Source organism: Dama dama, chromosome 22, assembly GCF_033118175.1.
Source record: "Dama dama isolate Ldn47 chromosome 22, ASM3311817v1, whole genome shotgun sequence".
NCBI classification, from domain to species: domain Eukaryota; kingdom Metazoa; phylum Chordata; class Mammalia; order Artiodactyla; family Cervidae; genus Dama; species Dama dama.
The window spans coordinates 19,010,123-19,032,587 of NC_083702.1; the positions used below are offsets into that span (position 1 = coordinate 19,010,123).

The following is a 22,465-nucleotide window of genomic DNA, read 5'->3' on the forward strand; positions in this document are numbered from 1 at the left end:
TAAGACTTCCCCTTCCAGTGTAGGGGGTGTATGTTCCATCCCTGGTGGAGAAGCTAAGCTACCACATGTCTCTCCACCAAAAGACTGAAACATAAAACAGAAGCAATATTGTAGCAAATTTTCAAATAAAGTCCAATATTGTAGCAAATTTTCAATAAAAATACTCCACAACAACAATCTTAAAAAGTGGGGGGGGGGGGGGGGGGATGTTTTGTGAACTATAAATGGAGAATGTTTTTAACCCGACTTGTATGCATTGTTTTGCTTTTTGTCTTTGCTTATGTTTCTTTGTATAAAAGGGGGAATTTATAGGTGCTTGTTTATATGTTCCAAAGTGTTGCCTTTCTTTACCTTCATTGTTTTCTGTTTCTGTGTAGACACTCAGTGTTTTACTGTTTTTCTTATGTCTTTTGATGGAGGGTCCCTATTGAGTCTGTATAGAAAAATGGTTATACTCTCATTTTTTCACCCCCCAAATCATGTATACACGTTTTTTAAAAAAGGGTGTCATATGGAGAGAGCGTGAATGAATGTGTCATATAAAATTTGGAAAATTAGCTATTTGCTCTTTTTGAGGTATACTCTTTCAAGAATAATGAGGGGACTGTCATACATTTCTTTTCTATCACTGTAATCTTTGATTAATACCTAACCTCCTGCTCCTACTTTGAAAGCATTTCAGTCTACCATCAAGTTAATGTGCTGATGAAAATGGTGTCCAAACAGTGATATTATTGTTAAAGTGGCATCTTAGCTAAAGGATGAGATTGTAGAGGAAGTACCTCTGCAAGTTTCAAAGGGACAGTCGTTTAGTGGGTAATGGGATAACAGGAGTATAACACTTCAGAAAACTGTATTTATTCATTGGTTTGGCTGCCCTGGGTCTTAGTTGTGAAAGATGGCATCTTTAATTATGGCATGTGGGATTTAGTTCCTTGACCAGGGATTGAATCTGCGCCCCCTGCATGAGGAGCACAGAGTCTTAGCCATTGGACCACGAGGGAAGCCCCCAGGTCTAACACTACTAATTGATTGATTGAGACTCTTCTGAGGTTTTCATTTTATCATTCATTTTCTTTTGTGGTGGTTGTTCAGTTTCTTGAGTCATGTCCGACTCTTTCAGACCTCATAGACTGCAGCACTAGGCTTCACTATCCTGGAGTTTGCTGAAATTCATGTCCCTTGAGTTGGTGATGCTATCTGACCATCTCATCCTCAATCTCCCTCTTCTCCTTTTGCCTTCAATCCTTCCCATCATCAGGGTCTTTTCCAATGAGTTGGCTCTATGCATCAGGGTAATAAAGTATTGGAGTTTCAGCTTCAGCATCAGTCTTCCAATGAATATTCAGGACTCATTTCCTTTAGGATGGACTGGTTAGATCTCCTTGAAGTCCAAGGGACTCTCTCAAGAGTCTTCTCCGACACCACAGTTCAAAAGCATCAATTCTTCAGTGCTAAGCTTTCTTTATAGTCCAAGTCTCACATCTATACATGACTATTGGAAAAACCATAGCTTTGACTAGACAGACCTTTGTTGGCAAAGTAATGTCTCTGCTTTTTAATATGCTCTCTAGGTTGGCCATAACTTTTCTTCCAAGGACCAAGCGTCTTTTAATTTCATGGCTGCAGTCACCATCTGCAGTGATTTTGCAGCCCCCCAAAATAAAGTCTGTCACTGTTTCCACTGTTTCCCCATCTATTTGCCATGAAGTGATGGGACCAGATGCCATGATCTTGGTTTTCTGCATGTTGAATTTTCAGCCACCTTTTTCACTCTCCTCTTTCACTTTCATCAAGAGGCTCTTTAGTTCTTCACTTTCTGCCATAAGGGTGGTGTCATCTGCATATCTGAGGTTACTGATATTTCTCCCGGCAGTCTTGATTCCAGCTTGTGCTTCCTCCAGCCCAGCGTTTCTCATGATGTACTCTGCATATAAGTTAAATAAGCAGGGTGACAGTATATAGCCTTGACGTATTCCTTTTCCTATTTGGAGCCAGTCTGTTGTTCCATGTCCAGTTCTAACTGTTGCTTCCTGACCTGCATGCAGATTTCTCAAGAGGCATGTCAGGTGGTCTGGTATTTCCAGCTCTTTGAGAATTTTCCACAGTTTGTTGTGATCCACATAGTCAAAGGCTTTGGCATAGTCAATAAAGCAGAAATAGATGTTTTTCTGGAACTCTCTTGCTTTTTTAATGATCCAGTGGATGTTGGCAATTTGATCTCTGGTTCCTGTGCCTTTTCTAAGTCCAGCTTGAACATCCGGAAGATCACGTATTGTTGAAGCCTGGCTTGGAGAATTTTGAGCAGTACTTGGCTAGCGTGTGAGATGAGTGCAATTGTGCGGTAGTTTGAACATTCTTTGGCGTTGCCTTTCTTTGGGATTGGAATGAAAACTGACCTTTTCCAGTCCTGTGGCCACTGCTGAGTTTTCCAAATTCGCTGGCATATTGGGTGCAGCACTTTCACAGCATCATCTTTTAGGATTTGAAATAGCTCAACTGGAATTCCATCACCTCCTCTAGCTTTGTTTGTAGTGATGCTTCCTAAGGCCCACTTGACTTCACATTCCAGGATGTCTGGCTCTAGGTGAATGATCATACCATTGTGATTATCTGCATCATGAAGATCTTTTTTGTATAGTTCTTCTGTGTATTCACCTCTTCTTAATATCTTCTGCTTCTGTTAGGCCCATACCATTTCTGTCCTTTATTGTGCCCATCTATGCATGAAATGTTTCCTTGTCTAATTTTCTTGAAGAGATCTCTAGTCTTTTCCATTCTATTGTTTTCCTCTGTTCTTTGCACTGATCGTTGGGGAAGGCTTTCTTATCTGTCCTTGCTATTCTTTGGAACTCTGCGTTCACATGGGCATAGCTTTCCTGTTCTCCTTTGCTCTTTTGCTTCTCTTCTTTTCACAGCTATTTGTAAGGCCTCCTCAGACAGCCATATTGCTTTTTTGCATTTCTTTTTCTTGGGGGTGGTCTTGATTACTGCCTCCTGTACCGTGTCACAAACCTCCGTCCATAGTTCTTCAGGCACTCTGTCTATCAGATCTAATCCCTTGAGTCTATTCCTCATTTCCACTGTATAATCATACGGGATTTGATTTAGGTCATACCTGAATGGTCTAGTGGTTTTCTCTACTTTCTTCGATTTAAGTCTGTAGTCACCATACACAGTAATTTTGGAACACAGGAAAAGAAAGTCTGTCACTTTTTCCATTTTATCCCCTTCTGTTTGCCATGAAATTATGGGACTGGATGCCATGATCTTAGTTTTTTTAATGTTGTGTTTTAAGCCAGCTTTTTCACTCTCCTCTTTTACTGTCATTGAGAGGCTCTTTAGTTCTTTATTTTCTGTACCTTTAATAAATTGCACCCTCCACCATCACATATACATACTAAAGTGTTTCTTCCTTTCTCTCATCCTTCTTAATGCTTTTGTCCCTCTGCCTCTTATTCCCACTCTTATTTGTAACAGTAATACAGTCCCACCTTTGGATAAGACAAGGAAAGGAAAAAGGATAAATTTCAATGAAGTCAATGTAGGTGGGTAGTATGATTTGGAGGGAAGTTGTTGGGACTGAAGGAACATCTTTGGAAATTCAGGCTATGCTATTTAGTATCACTTTTGTATTAACGTACATTTCTTAATCTGTAAATGGTTACTGTAATCAGTTCAGTGTAGTCGCTCAGTTGTGTCTGACTCTTCGTGACCCCATGGACTGTAGCCTCCAGGCTTCCATGTCCATCACCAACTTTGGAGCTTGCTCAAACTCATGTCCATCGAATCAGTGATGTCATCCAACCATTTCATCCTCTGTCGTCTCCCCCACCACCACCACGCCCCTGCCTTCAATCTTTCCCAGCATCAGGGTCTTTTGAAATGAGTCAGTTCTTCCCATCAGGTGGCCCAAGTATTGGAATTTCGGCTTCAGGATCAGTCCTTCCAATGAATATTCAGGGATGATTTCCTTTAGGATGGACTGGTTGGATCTCCTTGCAGTCCAAGGGACTCTCAAGGATCTTCTCCAACACCACAGTTCAAAAGCATCAATTCTTCAGTGCTCAGCTTTCTTTATAGTCCAACTCTCACATCCATACATGACTACTGGGAAAACCATACCTTTGACTAGTAATATCCAAGGTTTAATTTGAAGTAATGTTCATTTAACTTTCAGTTTTAAAATAATTCATTATTCAATTTGGAGTTTGATAAGGCATGTCATTAACATCTTTAAACATTGTGATTCTATTAGATCATCTGTTTATAATATATATCATGTCTCTCTCTCTCTCACATACACACACACAGAGTTGATTCTTGAACAGCGTGGCTTGAACTGTGCAAATCCAATTCAGTAAAATTGGAATTTTATTGAAGTTCAATCCATATTCAATAAATATGTATTATAGTTCTTTGCTTGCTTAACTGAGGCAGTAGTGGGAGGCACTGAGTTAGGGATGCCCATTAGGCGCATTAAAACAGGATCTGAAATTCAGTTGAACTCCTGGTTGGAAAAATATATTTAGTAGGTCAGTGGTAGTAGTTGAAGCTGGGCTAAGAATGAGTTTTCTAGAGAATGGAAAGAAGGATTTCAGAATGAAGCCCTGGGGATTATGTACAGGAGAGCTGTCAGGAGAAAAGAGAGAAGATAATAGGCAAAGACTGACTGTTCACACATTTGTTATTTGTCTGTATAAACCGGATCCAGCTCCTGTATTTCACATCCAGGACAGAATGATGTCATTGAAAGCATATCTGTAGTAATTGCCAAATGGAGTAAATCCTAGTTTTGATGTAAGTGTATATATATTTTTCCCAACATTTTTTCCTTTTCTGTCTTTTTATTCTGAGTTCATTTGATGTATCTTATCTGGAATAAAGATTTTTTCTAGTAGTAAGAGATGTCCTTAATATTATCACAACTGAACTGGTAATGCAGGGCAGTTTCATGCAGTGAAATCAATAATAAAACAGACAGTGGTCAAGACTTCAGCGTGAGTGGAGGCACAGAGGTATTGAGTATTGGAGGTCAGTGAGTGGGTGTTTCAAAAGCTACCCATTGTAAACACTTTGAGGGCATTTTTATATTAATAGTTTCTCTCTCAGTGGAAACTGGACATCTCTCTGGTGTGACTTGTGGAGCTTTTTCTTCTGAGTGAGACCTTTTCCACTGGTCTGGAAGGCCACATTCCATATTCCTGTTGTGTAAATTGAGCTCTAAACCCCTTTTTGTGCTTATTTCCTGGTATCTAGTGGCTGATGCCTTTGAGGCGGTGGGTTCTGGGTCAGGTGGGTGAGTATGCTAGGCAGGACGGGTCAAGGTCTTGACAGAGTGGGTGGTGTGAGTGTTTTGTGTGTGTATGTGTGTGGTAGTGCCTCTGTCCCATGATATTCTGCTCTTACTGTGTGCATTTGTGGAGCAGGCCCTTCTGGTTTAGACTGTGCAAAAGCACACGAGTGGTGCACAGGAAACCAGTTCCAGCTGCTATAAAGCAGTCCATCTGTAGGGCCGTTGCTTCCCTTATTCTTTCCTTTTGCGTTAGTTTTGCCGTGTCATATGGCGTAATACTAGAAATCTTTTGTTTGTTAAAATCACCTATTAAAGCTTGTTAGTAAAACTTGTAACTTTTTGCTACTTTTCATGAAAATGATTTACAGTTCTCTTACTCGTGATATAAACTCTTGAGAATTAGCACTGTCTTTTTTGGTGGCATTCTAGTAAACAAGCTATGCTTGTTTAATAAAAATTCTATTTAAAGGTAGAATAAAAACATTGAGTAAGAGCATGCTGTCTCTTGACTGAAAAATAAATTTTACTGAAGAGCTTTGGCATTTATTTTGATTATATAAAAATTTTCCACCACATTTTCAAATTTTTAATTTGATTAAATGGTGATTAACATCAGTAGTGATGCTCATCTAATTATATAGGTACTACCTTCTCATTTTTAACCATACCCGTAAAGATGTTTATAATAAATTATACATGAGCTGTGTGTGCTTAGTTGTGTCCAGCTCTTTGTGACCCTGGGGACTGGAGCCCACCAAGATCCTCTGTCCATGGGATTCTCCAGGCAAGAATACCGGAGTGGGTTGCCATTTCCTCTTCTAAGGGACTATCCCAACCCAGGGATAGAATCCGAGTCTCTTAGGTCTCCTGCATTGGCAGCCGGGTTCTTTGCTACTGGCACTTACTGGGAAGCCTAGCAAATTATACATGTATGGAATAAGGAAAGCAGTTGAATAGTAATTGCACAAATGTACATTATTTGTTCCAGTTTGTAGTGATGGAAAAGATACAGGGATGTAGTTTTTCCTATTTTTTTTATGGTTAGTATATAATTGTAATGTTTATTTGTGTGTGTGAAAGCAAAAACAAGTAAGGTTTCTTGATTTACTTTGTATGTGTATTTTCTTTTCCATCTAGGAGGAGTCTATATTCAGGACGAAGTAATCCCAGGAAAGGAAGAACAGCAGATCAAGATGTGTAGCTCTGTGGCTGCCAAGTTGTGGTTCTTGACAGATCGTCGAATCAGGGAAGACTATCCCCAAAAAGAGATCTTACGAGCGTTAAAGGCCAAATGTTGTGAGGAGGAACTGGACTTTAGGGCTGTGGTGATGGATGAGTTGGTGCTAACAGTTGAACAAGGAAACCTGGGTAAGTCTATAGTTAAGTAACAGTTTGGATTTTTACCTAGAATTTGGTGATTCTTTTTGTTTTAGGAATAATTAGGTCAAAGGATCTAGGTAATAGGCTTTGTCATTACTAAGTATCATATAGTCTAAAAATCTAGTATATTTTACAGAAGAAATGGAAAACACCAGTATTTATTAAACCCTTCACTGTATTATTTATTAAATAGTTGTGAGGGACGTTAAAGATAACCTACTACTTTTTTCCCATTATTATTGTCTTCTAGTTTTTAAAAAGCCTTGTTTTTAAGATGCCTCTAAAGGAATTTGTACTCCAGTCAGGGGTCCTTCTAGTAAATTAATCAAAATTCATGTGCGATTCTTCTTTTTTCTTTAGCAAATACTTTATGGGTATAGTGTAAAATATTAATAGTATTTTTAATGGATAAAAGTGTCTTAACTGATGAGTTTTTTAAAAATATTTCTAATAGTTCATATTGTTTTTGGATTACTAGGGGAAGATATTTTGGAAATGTGTTAGAAATTCTTTAGGACTGTCTTTCAGGAATCCTTCAGGACATCTTTACTTTGGAAAAGTTAGGATTTGTTACAGCTAAATTGGTCACCTCTATTAGGGAGAGGTAGTTATTGGTGGTGCTAGTGATAAAGAATCTACTTGTCAATCCAGGAGATGCAAGAGAAGTGGTTTCAATCCCTGGGTTGGGAAGATTCTCTAGAGAGGAAATGGCGCCCAACTCCAGTATTCTTGCCTGGCGAGTTACAGTCCATAGGGCCACAAAAGAGTCGGGCTTGATTTGAGCAACTGAGCTTGCACAATAGTAAGGCAAAGTACAGGTCTGCTATTGTAGGGTAACTTCATTCATGAGCTAGTTAATAATAGATCCAGAATCTTGCCTGATTTATACCGTGATATCTTGGGTTTAAGTAAGTAGAATCTTGTAGCAATCATTCATTCTTTGTTTCAGTCCTCTCAACATTTTTTATTGCATTCTCATTACCTTTCAGCAGTTATTGTTTCTTTATCAATAACTGCATTAGAAATATTTCTAAATTACTTCACTTGAATTAATAAGTAGTTACTACCTTTATAAGAAAGATGCATACCATGTTGTTTTCAGTCCAGTTTTTTTTTTTTTTTTTTTTTTTTTACATACATGTCCCCAGTTCTAACACCTTACACGGATTCAGAAAAATCTGGGGTAGAGTGTGTGTCATTCTTTCATTAAAATTGAGTACCCACTTTTTGCTAGTTAATTGGTACGGTGTGTAAAATTAGACATTAACATTAATCAGTTGATCACACAAATAAATGTAAAATTATTATGAAAGGAATTGGATGTCACTGCACCCTCCTATACCTGTAACAGATAAATTTCCCTTGAAATCTTTTATCTAGTACCTGTTACATGCTTTTACAACTTTATAATTATAAGGTCCATACAACTGTTGTTGAAAATAAAAACTTTTTGTGTTAGAAGCATGTTCTTGAAGTCTGAATGAGAAGAGATCTCAAGGACAGTGTGTTATCTTAGCTCACTAAACAGAACTTCCACAGGCTTCTGGTGTATGTTTCTGTGTTTTAAAGGTTGAAATACTAAAGGCTGCATTTCCAAGAGTCCCCTGTGTTGCTCATGTGACCTAGCTTCTGTCAAATAAGCACATTACAGAAAGATTTGGGAGGTAGAAAATCGCTATTTTTCAGAAGTTTCATAGGTTGAAAACCATTGGTTTTGATTTTTTTCCTAGGTGCCTAATGGACATTTTTACTTTGTTCTCAACTGTTTCCATGCCAATCTGTCAAAACTGAACCCATGTTTTCCCCCTAAAACAATCTTATTTCAGTTTTTCTGTCTCTGTAACATTGACTTTTGGCCTTTTTATCCATTCTTAAGAGCCATTTATACCACACAATATTGTTACTTTTTCCTTCCAAGCCACAGCTATTCTAACTTGTACTTCTCACTGTCCTGGATCAGGGTCTTAGGGCCCAACATTTTCATGACACAACAGCCCTGTATCTCTTTTTCACAGTCTTTCCTCTCCAGCCCTCTCTCATTCACAGATACTACCTTTATCATCTTAACATGATAAAACCTTGAGAAACTCTTGTTTCCCCATAACATTGAATCTTATTTTATATTAAAGACTTTTCATTGATGTACATCATATGAATCCAGGAATTCCTGGTTGGTTTTTTTTTCACATTTTGTGTATTTTTTAATTATTTAAATCTCTTACCATCTTGTAAGAAGGTAATATCATTTTATAGATGAGGAAACAGATGAGGAATTAAGTGGAGAAATAATAAAATCCCTCTTCTAACTTTTTATATACCTTTATTGAGAGATTTATTTTTGCATACTATTTTGAGTTAACTGACAAATGTCCTGTCTTTTCACCTTGCAGCTCATAATCCCATTCATTATTTGCTTTTCTGTGAATGCCTCTTTTTTGAATTAGAGTTTTGCTGGATATAGGAGTCTTAGTTGGCCATTTTTTTTTTTTTTAGCAGTTTGAATATATTAACTTCTTATCTTCTGACCTCCAAAGTTTCTGATGAGAAATCTACCAGTGATTTTATTGAGGATCCATAGAATGTGGTGATTTGCTTCTCTCTTGCATTTAAAAATTCTCTCTTTGTCTTTTGAAAAATCTCACCATGTGTCTGTCAAAAGGTGGAGATTGTTGAGCTTCTTGAATGTTTATATTCAAATCTTTCATCAAATTTGGGAAGTTTCAGCCGCTCCTTCTTCAAATATTATCCTCCCCCAAGTCTTCCTGGGACTCCAGCAATACATAAGTTTACTGATTGTTCTGTCTGCTCAAATCCACTTTTAATTCCTTTACATGAATTTTCATTTCTATTATTGTTCTCTTCAGCTCCAGAATTATTTATTGGTTTCCTTTTATGTGTTCTGTCTGCTGAGATTAACATTTTGTTCACACATTGTTTCCTTGACTTTTTTCATTCTTTGAGTATCTTTAAGGTAGTTTTCCCCCTTTAAAAATTTTTTTTGTATTGAGGTATAGTTGATTTACAGTGTTGTGTTAGTTTCAGGTATCCAGCAAAGTGAGTCAGTTATTTTACATATAAGTCTATCTGCTCCAAATTTATCTCCGCACCCCTCATAGTTTCTTTTAATGTCATTGTCATGCTCAATTACTCAGTCATGTCCGACTCTTTGTGACCCCATGGGCTGTAGCCCGCCTGGCTCCTCTGTCCATGGAATTCTCCAGGCAAGAATACTGGAGTGAGTTGCCATGCCCTCCTCTAAGGAATCTTTTAGACCCAGAGATCAAACCCAAGTCTTTTATGTCTCCTGCATTGACAGTTGAGTTCTTTACCACTGGCACTACCTGGGAAGCCCAGTGGAGGGAGTGGTACAACAAAAAGTACTATGGCCTCGTTGTCTGCACCTCTGTGATCAGAAGCTGCATCCAGCCATCACAGCAGAGATCCCAGGTATTTTGAGGGCGGGTCGTTACACCCCCCCTGACTCCTGCAGGGTGTGTCAGCTGCTCCAGAACCAAGTGCACAGTATGGCTAGAGAGTGGGCGATGAGTAGTTGCTGCTGTTCTGAAATTGATCAAAATTAACTGCATTTATGATCCCAGTTTTTTCCTGAAGGTTGTGGTACTTCAGCACATTGACCAGGGGGTGTCTAGATGGCGAGACAGAGTTCTGATGCTTCCTACTCCTTCATCTTGCCAGAATCCTCTCTATACTCATTTTTTATTGTGGTGTATCTTTTTGTTTTGTTGTTTTACATTTTGGGAACAAGTCTCTTATGGGATTATGTGTACGGTGATTATCTTTTATCTGTGGCTTGCCTTTTTCTCTCTGTTAATGACATCTTCTGGTCAGTAAGTGTTGAATTAAGTACAGTTTATATTTTTCCTTTTTTGATTAGTGCCTTTTGTGTTGCAGTTAAGAAAATTGTGTGTGCCCAAGAGTCTTTATTTTAAAATACATGCTGAAAATCTACTTGATAAAACACAGCATTATTAGGTGAAATTATTGTTAAGAAAAGGGCATTATAGTGTGGTACCACTGTCTAAGGATATGTGAGTGTTAACTTTTGCTGGTTTAAGAAATAATTAATAAAAGGATAAACGATAATTTTCTAAGTATGGGCTTCCCAGGTGGCTCAGTGGTAAAGAATTCGCCTGCCAGTGCAGGATATGCGAGTTTGATCCCTGGGTCAGGAAGATCCCCTGGAGAAGGAAATGGCAACCCACCCCAGTACTCTTGCCTAGAAAATCCCGTGGAGAGGGGAGTCTGGTGGGCTATAGTTAATGGAATCACAAAGAGTTGTACGTGACTTAGAGATTAGACAACAAGAACAACGATGATTACCTTTAGGGAAAAGAAAAGGATTAAGAGGACAGGGATGAGCAAGACTACTCTGACAAGTTTGGGCATGTATTGATAATTTTTGAAAGCAGGTACGTTGGATTTATTATAATATTTTTATTTTCTATTTATAATTTTCCTCAATAAAAAGTTGAAATGTTTGACCTGATGAAAGTTTGTTTGACTCAACGATAGACAAGAAATTTTGGAATTTAGTGATTTTTGGTATGGCACCTTGTTGAGTTTATAGGTTGTTTCTTGCTTCCTGGATTCCCAGAATTGTCCTGGTGTTTTTTTGACCCTGGTTTTTACAGCATTCTTTTTTTTTTTTTTTTTAAATTCTGTGCATAATCCTATATACATCCATTATTATTTTTCCTGCACAAGTTAACTAGAGATATTTTAATTGCTTACAAATCAAATAAGCTTCCCCAATATGAAAATTAATTCCAGAGAGCATGTTGCCAACAATAGACCTTTAGAGACTTGGTTACTTGGCATAGATAGGGCAGAAATCAATTAAGACTACCTTTCCAGAATGGGATTCTAATAATCCAAGGCACACAGTGGTGAAACTGGAGATTAAGTAATTACTTTTATTCACTTGGAACCATGCCTCTTGATGAAAGTGAAAGAGGAGAGTGAAAAAGTTGGCTGAAAATTCAACATTCAGAAAACTAAGATCATGGTATCTGGTCCCGTCACTTCATGCCAAATAGATGGGGAAACAATGGAATCAGTGATAGACTTTATCTTTCTGGGCTCCAAAATCACTGCAGATGGTGACTGTAGCCATGAAATTAAAAGACGTTTGTTCCTTGGAAGAAAAGTTACGATCAACCTAGACAGCATATTAAAAAGCAGAGACATTACTTTGCGAACAAAGGTCCATCTAGTTAAAGCTGTGGTTTTTCCAGTAGTCATGTATGGTTGTGAGAGTTGGACTATAAAGAAAGCTGAGCACTGAAGAATGGTGCCTTTGAACTGTGGTATTGGAGAAGACTCTTGAGAGTCCCTTGGACTGCAAGGAGAACAAACCAGTCAATCCTAAGGAAATCAGTCCTGAATATTCACTGGAAGGACTGATGCGGAAGCTGAAACTCCAATACGTGATGGGAAGAACTGACTTATTTGAAAAGACCCTGATGCTGGGAAAGATGGGAGGCGGGAGGAGAAGGGGCGACAGAGGATGAGATGGTTAGATGGCATCACCTACTTAATGGACAGGAGTTGGAGTAAACTCCAGGAGTTGATGATGGACAGGGAAGCCTGGTGTGCTGCAGGCCATGGGGTCGCAAAGAGTTGGACACGACTGAAGGACTGAACGGAACTGATGTCTGTTGAAGATAAACCTTTGCAGTCTGTTAGATACTGCTGCAGAAAACTTTATTTCAGTTTAAAAATTACATTTCTTTTTACAAACACGTTAGTTTTCTGGGAACCAACTTTTATCTTGGCCGTTCTTTTCTTTAGATTTTTAGTTAGTGTTAGTTACTTAGTCGTGTCTGACTCTTTGTAACTGCATAAACTGTAGCCCACCAGTCTCCTCCATCCCTTGAATTCTCCAGGCAGGAGTTGAAGTTGGTAGCCATTCCCTTTCTGGGATCTTCCCAACCCCAGGGATCAAACCCAGGACTCCTGCATTGCAGGCAGATTCTTTACTGTCTGAGCCACCAGGGAAGCCCCAAAAGAAAGCCTGTTTCTGCCTGGCTTCAAATTGAGGACGTTTCCAGTGTGAGGAGAATGTGATAACCACTGCATTATGGAAGCACAGTTACTTGGCTGAACATCACCACATGCGGGACCTTAGCTTCCCGACCAGGGAGTTCGCAATTTCTGCTCTTCCTTTTTCTTAGGTGTTAATATGATTTGATTTACCTTTGGTGTTTGAGTTATTTACATCTTGTTTTAGGCGGTATGTCTTCAGACATTATGTAAAACACATGCTCTGTTTCTTAAAAAACGGTGAGAGGAAATTCCCTGGTGGTTCAGTGGTTAAAACTCCAATGCACGGGGCAAAAGTTTGATCCCTGTTTGGAGAACTAAGATTCCACATGCCAAGTTGTGTGTCTCACTCCTTCTGTGGTGAGACAAGTTCAAATTTCAATATAATAATAATTGAGTATCTACTATATTCCAGATAGTGCTGGGGATATAGCTTTGAACAAGGTAGTATTTCCTACTCTAATGGAAATTTCTGGTTATTCTGACTCTCAGTCTCCCTTGTGCAAAAGAGGAAGATGGATGGCAGAGGTGATTAAAAATTATTAAGTGCTTATTATATGCCAGGCACTTGCAAACTAATGTTAACAAAGTTAATTCTCATCACAACTTTATAAAGGAATTACTTAACTATTCTTATTTTAAAGAACCTGCAACACAGAAGTTCAGTAACTAGCCTGGGGTTACACAGTGGAGAAACAGTAGAGCTTGGATTTGAATCAGATATGGGGTCGTTGTTGCAGTAGATCTGTTCACTTTCTGTGTTTGCCTTTGCTATCCTTTCATGATCTACCTTTGATAATGAGAGAAGAACCTTAATTTACTTCCCCTGTTGGTTTCTTCAGAGTTTTCTGTATTTGGTGAGTTTAATACTGTTTCCTTCTTTGTTATTTATTATTCTATAGTTTTAAATTTTATTTACAGTTATATAAATACATATTTATATTTTGAATTTTACATCAAAAAGTTCTAGATATAATGTAGTTATGTTACCTGCTCTACTTTGCCAAAGTAGGTTGGAACAGACTTATGTATTTGTCTTTAACCTGGAGTTGTTAAAAAGTTTACTCTTTTTCAAAGTGGAAAGTGAGACTTGACATTTAAAGGACACCACAAAGATACTTTGCTTCCCTTCTCCCCTTGTCTACACTAGTCTGTTGCTGGAAAACTGCAGTAAATTTTTGACTGGCCTCATTAATAGTGACTAAAATGATATACTTCCCCACTTTTCTTTTCTCTCTGTATATATTTTTAACTATTTCAGAATAGATTACTATCTTATGGGGGAAGAAAATGTATAATTAGATTAGAGATAGTATTTCATACTTGGATAACAGTAAGGGAAAAAACTTCATAAAACTTTTCATGCTAAATGAGAAAAATATATCTTTTTGCTTCTAATACTGAGACCTTATGCATCAAGTATTAAGTAAACCATGTTTGCTTGGGAGCTGAATACAAAAGGGGATAAAAAATCAAGTTCCTAAGATATATTACTAATAACAGTTAACACATGTGCTATCAGCCTACCTCATTCTACCAGTGTAAGCTATAGAAAAGGTAAAGAGAATGTACTCTAACATGCTGAGGTCGAATACCAGCATTTATAAAATTTAAGGAGCATCACATTTAGCAGCATCACATTTTTCTATATTTGTTACATCTTACCTCCTTTTGGGGATAGAGTTGGTTATTTTCACTCCAGATTCTATCATTTTTAAAGGCACTTAGAGCAGAAACTAGCCAGTCACTACCTTCAATAAAAGATGTCTTTAAAATAGACAGTCATAATCTGAATGCTTGTTTGTTTGCTTTCTACTTTCCTCATCTCTTTCTCCTTTTCTCTCTCTCCCTCTCCCTTGTTTTCAGACACATGACTGTCAGCTGCTGCATAGCAGTGCTCAGTGATAATGTGGCACAGTGTTAAAGTAGTTTCTTTCTGGACCACTGATGAGGGACCTGGGAAAGAAGTGTTATTGATTCCTAGTCATTCCCCAAAGAGGACATCTTTGAAGAACATTTGTTTTTGCTATCTGGGATTAATAGTGAGATAAGTCTTAGAAACAAATTTGAGGGGGAAAAGGATTGCTGAGGATATCAAAGAGGGGTGGCTTGATAGGAAACATAAAATTTATTTTGATGGGAAGCAGGTGAGCAGATAGGAAAGGCAATATATATATTCTCAAAAGAATGGATTCTTACATTATGCATGGTTTTTTGATACTTGATACTTTCTAGATGTGTGAGTTCTAACCCAGCCTTAATAAAGACTTTTTAAAGTATTTTGTTTAACTCTTGAGAATTGTTTGACTCTTGGCACTACAAATTTCCGTTACTAATTGCCCTATTCTCCCCAAAATTTGGGCAGTTACTTTCCTCCTACATTTTTGGGACCTGTGGGGCAAATAAGCCAGTGATTTTTTTTTTTTTTTCCCCTTAAGTTTAAGGAGACCTTTCTGATGTGAAGACAGACCTGCATTTATGGTGGGCAGCAGTCCAATGTGACCAAAGCCCTCTTGCTGCAGTCTTTTTTTTTAATGTCTTATTTAAAATATTGAAAAGTAGATTTACAATGAGTTGAGTATTTTAAAGTGTTCAGAATTATGTGGTCTTTTTTTTTTTTTTTTTTTTAAGATTTTACATGTGGTGAATTTAATAGCTTTGTCAGTTAAGTAATGGATTAATATTCTGGGTTACTGACCTAAACAACTGAATGTGAATTTAGCAGGGTGTAGGGAATGCTCAAGGAGAAGGCAATGGCACCCCACTCCAGTACTCTTGCCTAGAAAATCCCGTGGATGAAGGAGCCTGGTAGGCTGCAGTCCATGGGGTCGCTAAGAGTCGGACACAACTGAGCGACTTCACTTTCACTTTTCACTTTCATGCATTGGAGAAGGAAATGGCACCCCACTCCAGTACTCTTGCCTGGAAAATCCCAGAGACGGGAGAGCCTAGTGGGCTGCTGGCTATGGGGTTACACAGAGTTGGACACGACTGAAGCGACTTAGCAGCAGCAGTAGCAGCGGCAGGGAGTGCTCAGAAGTTATGACTCTGTTATCCTGCCTACTTGCTTTTTCCAGGTAGAGCTCACAGCCTGAGAAAGGATATGTTAAATTTCTGGTCCAAAATTTGTTTTCGACTACCCCTTCCATTCATGGAAGCCCTTTCAGTCTGTCTAGTGTTGTCATAATTCATCTGTCTTTGAGTGCTTCCTTGATTTTTGGCATAGAGATTATGTGGCTTTTAAATCATGTACAAATAGTACCTTTACTTCCAGTTAAAATACTTAAAGTTATGTCAGCTTTAAAAGATTCCTGAAATCCTGATGAATACTCTTGAACTCTAAAGGATGGATGGAAGAAAAAGAAATGCCAGTCAGCAGGGAGCCTATCAGTTGTCTGTTTCTTATTCCCTGAGGATAAAAACACCTAGTACTTAATCATGTAGCCAAACTAGACTCAAAAAGCAGGGGTATAGTGAGATTTCCCACTTAATTACTGGCAAGGAGATTATTAATATCCCAAAGGAATCTTTCCACTAGGAGAATAGTCAGCCCTTAGCACCTTCTCACTTTGCCTTGACAAAACAGCAGCCTTTTAACACATAGTACACTTTATACAAAAAAATACAGGAACACAAATTTTTCCCAGCCCAAATGCTATTCTAAGGTTTAACTCCTTACTGACTTTTGATGTTTAGTCATACACTTAATTCAAAACTTACATCTAAAATATTTATATTGAAATCTCTATTCCAGTACAAAGCAAAGTTAGATGAATAGCTTCGTAAGTTACCATTTAAAATGATAAGCAGAAAAGAAGTGGGATTGAAAGCAGAACTGACTAGTGGAACATTCATTTGGAATGAATAGCTGTGGCCACAATAAGTAGAGTGCAATTGTGCCTGTGTATCATAAATAACAGATCTAAGGAAAAGAGTCATTTGCCCTGTATTTCAGTTTCGTAAGCTCTACATCAAAGATAAGTTGTATTTACTAAAAGTACCCAAGAGATCAGTAGTACTTTGCCTTTTTGGGGGGTTCACATTCATCTGTACCTGCCTCTGTTTTTCTGGGTAGCCTCAGATCACCTTCTGCTTGCCTGGAGTAATAAAGTGTCTGTTTTTGTCACAGGAGGCATTGAATTTCTTTCCATCCTCAGTAATACCCATCATAGTGTACTATGCATATCTGACTGTGCTTTGGGTAAAGTACTCCCGTATTCCCAGTTTCTTTTTGGCAGCAGACTTAGAGTGAAATACTTCCATTACCTTCTTTAATCCCCTTTCTTTAAAGTAGGAAAAACTACAGTTTAGGGAAATGAGAAGATTATGTCATAACAGATGAATTTTCTCTTGACAATTAAAGTATCTTTTTTTTCTGCTCACTCTTCTTTTTACCTTTCATGTAACAAATTTGATTATTTTCTTCTGGTAGCACCGACTTTTCTTATTTTTCATAATAATACTTAAAACTAGATTTTCTGAGTTTTTTAACTGATTTTTCTTCAAGTTTTTGCTTCCTTCTTGTGACCCTTATCTAAGATTCATCAGGTCTTGGTCCGAGGAATTTCCATTTTTTCTTTTTCGTTTTTCAGCCTATATGTCCCCATTTCTGAAGTATTAAGATTCCTATAGGTGCACACTCACACCCCACACTACCAGAAATGAATTCTGTATACATATGTGTGTAATTCCTGTCCATACTTCGACTGTTACAGAATAGTTCTGCTTTGATGTCCTTATGTTATCACCAAGATCATCTATGATCCAGAGTCAGCATCTTCTGCCCTAAACCGAATTCCCTTTTCACCTTTTTTCCATTCATTTGGTCACTAGGCTTTTCTCTGATTTCAAGGAAAATGCTGTTTAGATCTTGCCTGTTGAGGCAAGTCAGCACAAAAGCCAAAGAAATGAGAAAATGCAGGATTGCAGAAATCTCTTGCTACTGATCTCTGAGCATGATTGTGAGGAGAACGCCTGGAGCCATTGGCCAAAAACCTCACATCTGCTGATGACCACAGCGCTACCCATAGCTGCCCCCAGAGAATAATGACTTCTACTTTGACATTTTTTTTTTTTTACTTTGACCTCTAAAATTGTGTGTAATTATCTTTCACTGGTGAATTCTCCAAATTGGAATCCTGCTGATAAGGTGGTCTGGGAAGTGCGTCTAGCCCTTGCCATACAGGAAAGGATTAAAAGATAGGGATGTATCAACAGGCAATATCAAGCTCAGTTCCCTTAATCAGAACACTTATAGTCTCTTTGACTCAGAATTGTGGATCCAACAGTTTCACTTCTGAATATTACTTAAACAAAATCACTATCTTGAAGATTTGTCTGTTACCCCCATGCTCATAGCATCATTATTTGTAATAGTTAGACACGGAAACAAACTTAATGTCCATTGACAAATCAGATGAGTGTATAAAGAAAATACGGTGTACACACACACACACTCCCTATAAAAGTCTTGGGTATGTAATGTGTAGCATGGTAATTAGACAGGAAGCTTATATACCTTATTTACCAATCTTCCCAACTTTTAGAAAAGAACCTGACACATAGTAATTAATATTTATTGAATGGATATCCATGAATAAGGGGTTGATCATATGGTGTCTTCTCAAGTATAATTCCATTGAGCCCAGTAAAGCTATGCTTACATTGGCTTAGATGTCTGTTATAATTTTACATGATGAAAGAAAGTGCCACAAAATGATCCAAACAAAATTACCTACATATTTTTCTTTACTTAGTTAACATTAGGGGAAATACTAATAATAACCTGGGATTTTGGATGGGATAAATGTGTTATATTTTTTATTTGAATGTTTTAATAAGTATACATATTTTAATGAATATACGTTTTAAGAAGCAACTCGAGTACCTTGTTCCTTTATTTGGGACCTTTTTAAAAATAGAATGGTATTGGATAAAACTGAAGAAACCGCTCTTTTAAAAATTCTTTTTTTGTACTAAAAGCATATGTAAACACAAAGTTATTTGCTTTTTGAAAGCAAATTTGAACATGTTTCTGTCTTCAAACATAGAGATTTATGACAGTCTTTTTTAATGAATACATAATATTTAATTGTATTGGCATGTACCAGAATTTATTTACCCAGTACATAAATTCTTCTCATTAAATTTTTTTTCTTACAAAAGAAAATCATTGAGGGAGGAATGTGGCTCTGTATCAGTAAAAATGTTAGCAGAAGAGTACATTTCATTTTGAGACCTGAGCTTTGGTATGTGTCTATTTCTCTGTTTCATTGTATGTTCTCCTTTGATGGTTTTGGTTTCATTCCTGTGTATTTCAGGTCTGCGTATCAATGGAGAACTAATCACTGCCTACCCGCAGGTGGTGGTAGTGAGAGTACCAACCCCTTGGGTGCAGAGTGACAGTGACATCACTGTTCTGCGCCATCTGGAGAAGATGGGATGCAGGCTGATGAACCGACCTCAAGCCATCCTGAACTGTGTTAATAAGTTCTGGACGTTTCAAGAGTTGGCAGGTCATGGTGTTCCTCTGCCAGATACTTTTTCTTATGGTGAGTTTACTCATAAGACTTTATAGCCTCAGTTTTAGAGCACTGATAGTATTGAAAGCCCTGCTAAACTGATAGGGTTATGTGATACAAGGAAATTTGTGAATGTGAAAGAACTACTTATAGAAGTGACTTTAAGTTTTAACAAACTAGGCAGGAGAATTATGAGACTTATCTTTGGTATGGAGAAGGAAATGGGAACCCACTGCAGTACTCTTGCCTGGAAAATTCCATGGATGGAGAAGCCTGGTAGGCTACAGTCTATGGGGTCGCAAAGTCGGACATGACTGAGTGAATGACTTCACTTCACTTCACTTCTTTGGTATAGGTAGAATGGACTTATCAAACTCTTTCTGTAAAGGGTCAAATAGTAAATATTTTTGGCTTTCCAGGCCATATGTTCTCTTTTGTGACCCTCAGTAAAGCTGTTGTATTGTGAAAGCTGCTGCTGTTGTTTTATGTTCAGTTGCTAAGTCGTGTCTGACTTTTTTGTGACCCCCATGGACTGTAGCCTGCCAGGCCCCTCCTGTCCATGGGATTTCCCAGGCAAGAATACTGGAGTGGGTTGCCATTTCCTTCTCCAGGGGATCTTTTGACCCAGGGATCGAACCCGTATCTCTTACATTGGCAGGCGGGTTCTTTTATGACTGAGCCATCAGGGAAGCCTGAAAGCTGCAGTAGACAAAGCTTAAATAGTAAATGTGGCTGTTTTGTAGTAAAACTTTATTACAAAAAGGCTATGAGCCAAATCTGTGTTTAATTTGACAACCCCTGAGGTAAAAGAATCTGATAAACACTATAGTTTCTGATTCTCTTCATTACCATTTTCATGTTAATGCTTCGTAAATATTTTCATATTTTTTTAAAGAAAATGACACTAGATATGCTTTAAACCATTGCTTCTGAAGTCATCTGTGGGAGAGGACCGTTTTTTTATTTTTTACAAAAAGAATTTACTGTGGCTTTCAATACTATAGTGCTCTAAGCCAATTTACAGTACACATAAAGTACAGTAAAAATATCAGAACAATGCCAAATTATTTTCTTGTGTTTACTCATATTTTTCTGAACACATATCAATAGCAAAGAAGTCACAGAGGCAGGGGTTCCTGGACCACACTTGAAGTAGCACTGTTACAAACATTGTTGTGTTAATATATTCCTGACTTTCCAGTTCTTCTAGCTTTAAAGAATCAGGGAAGACCCAGAGGAATCGGGTGGAGAGGGAGGTGGGAGGGGGGATCGGGATGGGGAATACGTGTAACTCTATGGCTGATTCATATCAATGTATGACAAAACCCACTGAAATGTTGTGAAGTAATTAGCCTCCAACTAATAAAAAAAAATAAATAAAAATAAAAAATGAATCAGGCTTACTATAAATCACTGTAGTTTTTCATTAAAATGTTCAGCCGAATGCTTGGAAAGTTGGAGAGGCTTTAAAAAGAAATTACTGTCCTCTTGTTATTTTAATATTTTAAAGAAGGGAATTCCGCCAGTTTGTGTGGCATATGTGGATACCATTGCTCTTTTTAGCAATTGCACAAGAAAAGACAATATGAATAGTTCTTTCTTCCTAACGGTTTTGAAATGTTATGGCTTACCTTATCAGTCTACCATACTGATTTTAAGAGAATGGAAAGGAGCAAAGTATATTAACCAAATCCAGCTTAAAATGTGGAGACTGGCTAATCATAATTTCTTTTAAGCTACAAATTTATGATATCGCAGTTGTTTAATGAACTTTTTCCTAGTCTGATTATTCTGTCATCCATGCTGATTTTTTGCAACTACAATCCATTTTTGCTCTTCATCATTTATTTCTAGGCAGTATAAATAGAAAGAACAAGACATAACCTGTGGGTACTGAATAGCTCATGATACAGTGAACTCTGCTTTATTATAGAGAAAAGAAAAATTAATTTGTGTATTTGATAAGAGCGAGAGCACACACACGCATGCGTGTTAGCATTTTTTCAAGTTGATCTTAGGGCTTCTATTACTTGTGTGGTGGAAGAATAAAGGATGAAGATATGAAAAATAGAACTTCCTTGGTGATACAGTGGATGAGAATCTGCCTGCCAATGCAGGGGACAGGTTCAGCTCTTGGTCTGGGAAGATTCCACATGCTGCAGAGTAACTAAGCCTGTGTGACAGCTGCTGAAGCCTATGTGCCTAGAGCCTGTGCTCTGCAACAAGAGAACCTACAACAATGAGAAGTCCTACAATGAAGAGTGCCCCTCGTTTGCTACAACTAGAGAAAGCCCACACACAGCAATGAAAATGGAGTGCAACTAAAAATAAATAAATAAATTAAAAAAATGAAAAATGTTAATGGAACTAGGAAACTTTGTTTTAAGTTCTTTGATTTGGATATTAGAATATTTATAGTTCAATAGTTTTTATCCATTTAAAAAGGAGTAGTTGTTTTAAACTGATAGTTAACTGAAGACAAAATTGAGCCATAAGTTCTTACCTTCTACCTTCCTTGTCTTGCTGACTTTAGATAAAATTTATCATAAAACACCTCTGCTGCTATTCTTAAATTTTGTTTTTTGCTTAAACCAGGTGGTCATGAAAATTTTGCTAAAATGATTGATGAAGCAGAAGTACTGGAGTTCCCAATGGTGGTGAAGAATACACGGGGTCATAGAGGTGTGTATGAGTTGTTGCTGTTATACATAATATTGAAACTATTCTTCAGAACTTCTAAAGAATTGTAGGGAAATTGCTAGGTGCATGGTACCTCAGACTTGTGGAAGGCTTTTGTGAGTTATTGAGTTCTGCTGGAAGCTATTTCTGTTCATTAAGTGGTTATCTTGGACATTTTAAGATGCATACTTAATTTAGACTGAGTCTCAAGTTAATGATCTATCTTCCTTTTAGTTCAAGGATTCTAGATCACTAACACCATCATCCCCATCCCAATTTATGTTGTTTGAAAACAGTATATAAAATATCTTAACTCTGGATTAAGTAATGATTTTTTTAAGGCATAAAATGATTCATAAATCCAAGTACTTCCAAGCTATAGTGCCTTGACAGATAACTGGATAAGGGTTCAGCTGGGGCTTCAGTGCACTATTTCTACCTGATTTCTCCAGTCAGCTAAGAAGTCTCGGGGCTCCTACAGTGACTGCTCCAGTGAACAAAGAATCTGTGTGACCTTTTACAACCT

The 22,465-nt window shown here is 37.7% G+C and overlaps 1 protein-coding gene across 6 annotated transcripts in view; it reads left to right on the forward strand.

The window, feature by feature from the left end:
- The window catches only part of RIMKLB (ribosomal modification protein rimK like family member B), a 42,589-nt gene that overhangs the window by 6,342 nt on the left and 13,782 nt on the right, over positions 1-22,465 (forward strand). For all 6 annotated transcript variants that reach the window (XM_061124883.1, XM_061124887.1, XM_061124881.1 and 3 more), the window contains exons 2-4: positions 6,434-6,664; positions 19,060-19,290; positions 21,856-21,942. In XM_061124883.1, the coding sequence (XP_060980866.1) occupies positions 6,490-6,664; positions 19,060-19,290; positions 21,856-21,942 (493 nt within the window). In that variant the 5' untranslated portion in view covers positions 6,434-6,489. The remainder of the gene's footprint in view (positions 1-6,433; positions 6,665-19,059; positions 19,291-21,855; positions 21,943-22,465) is intronic.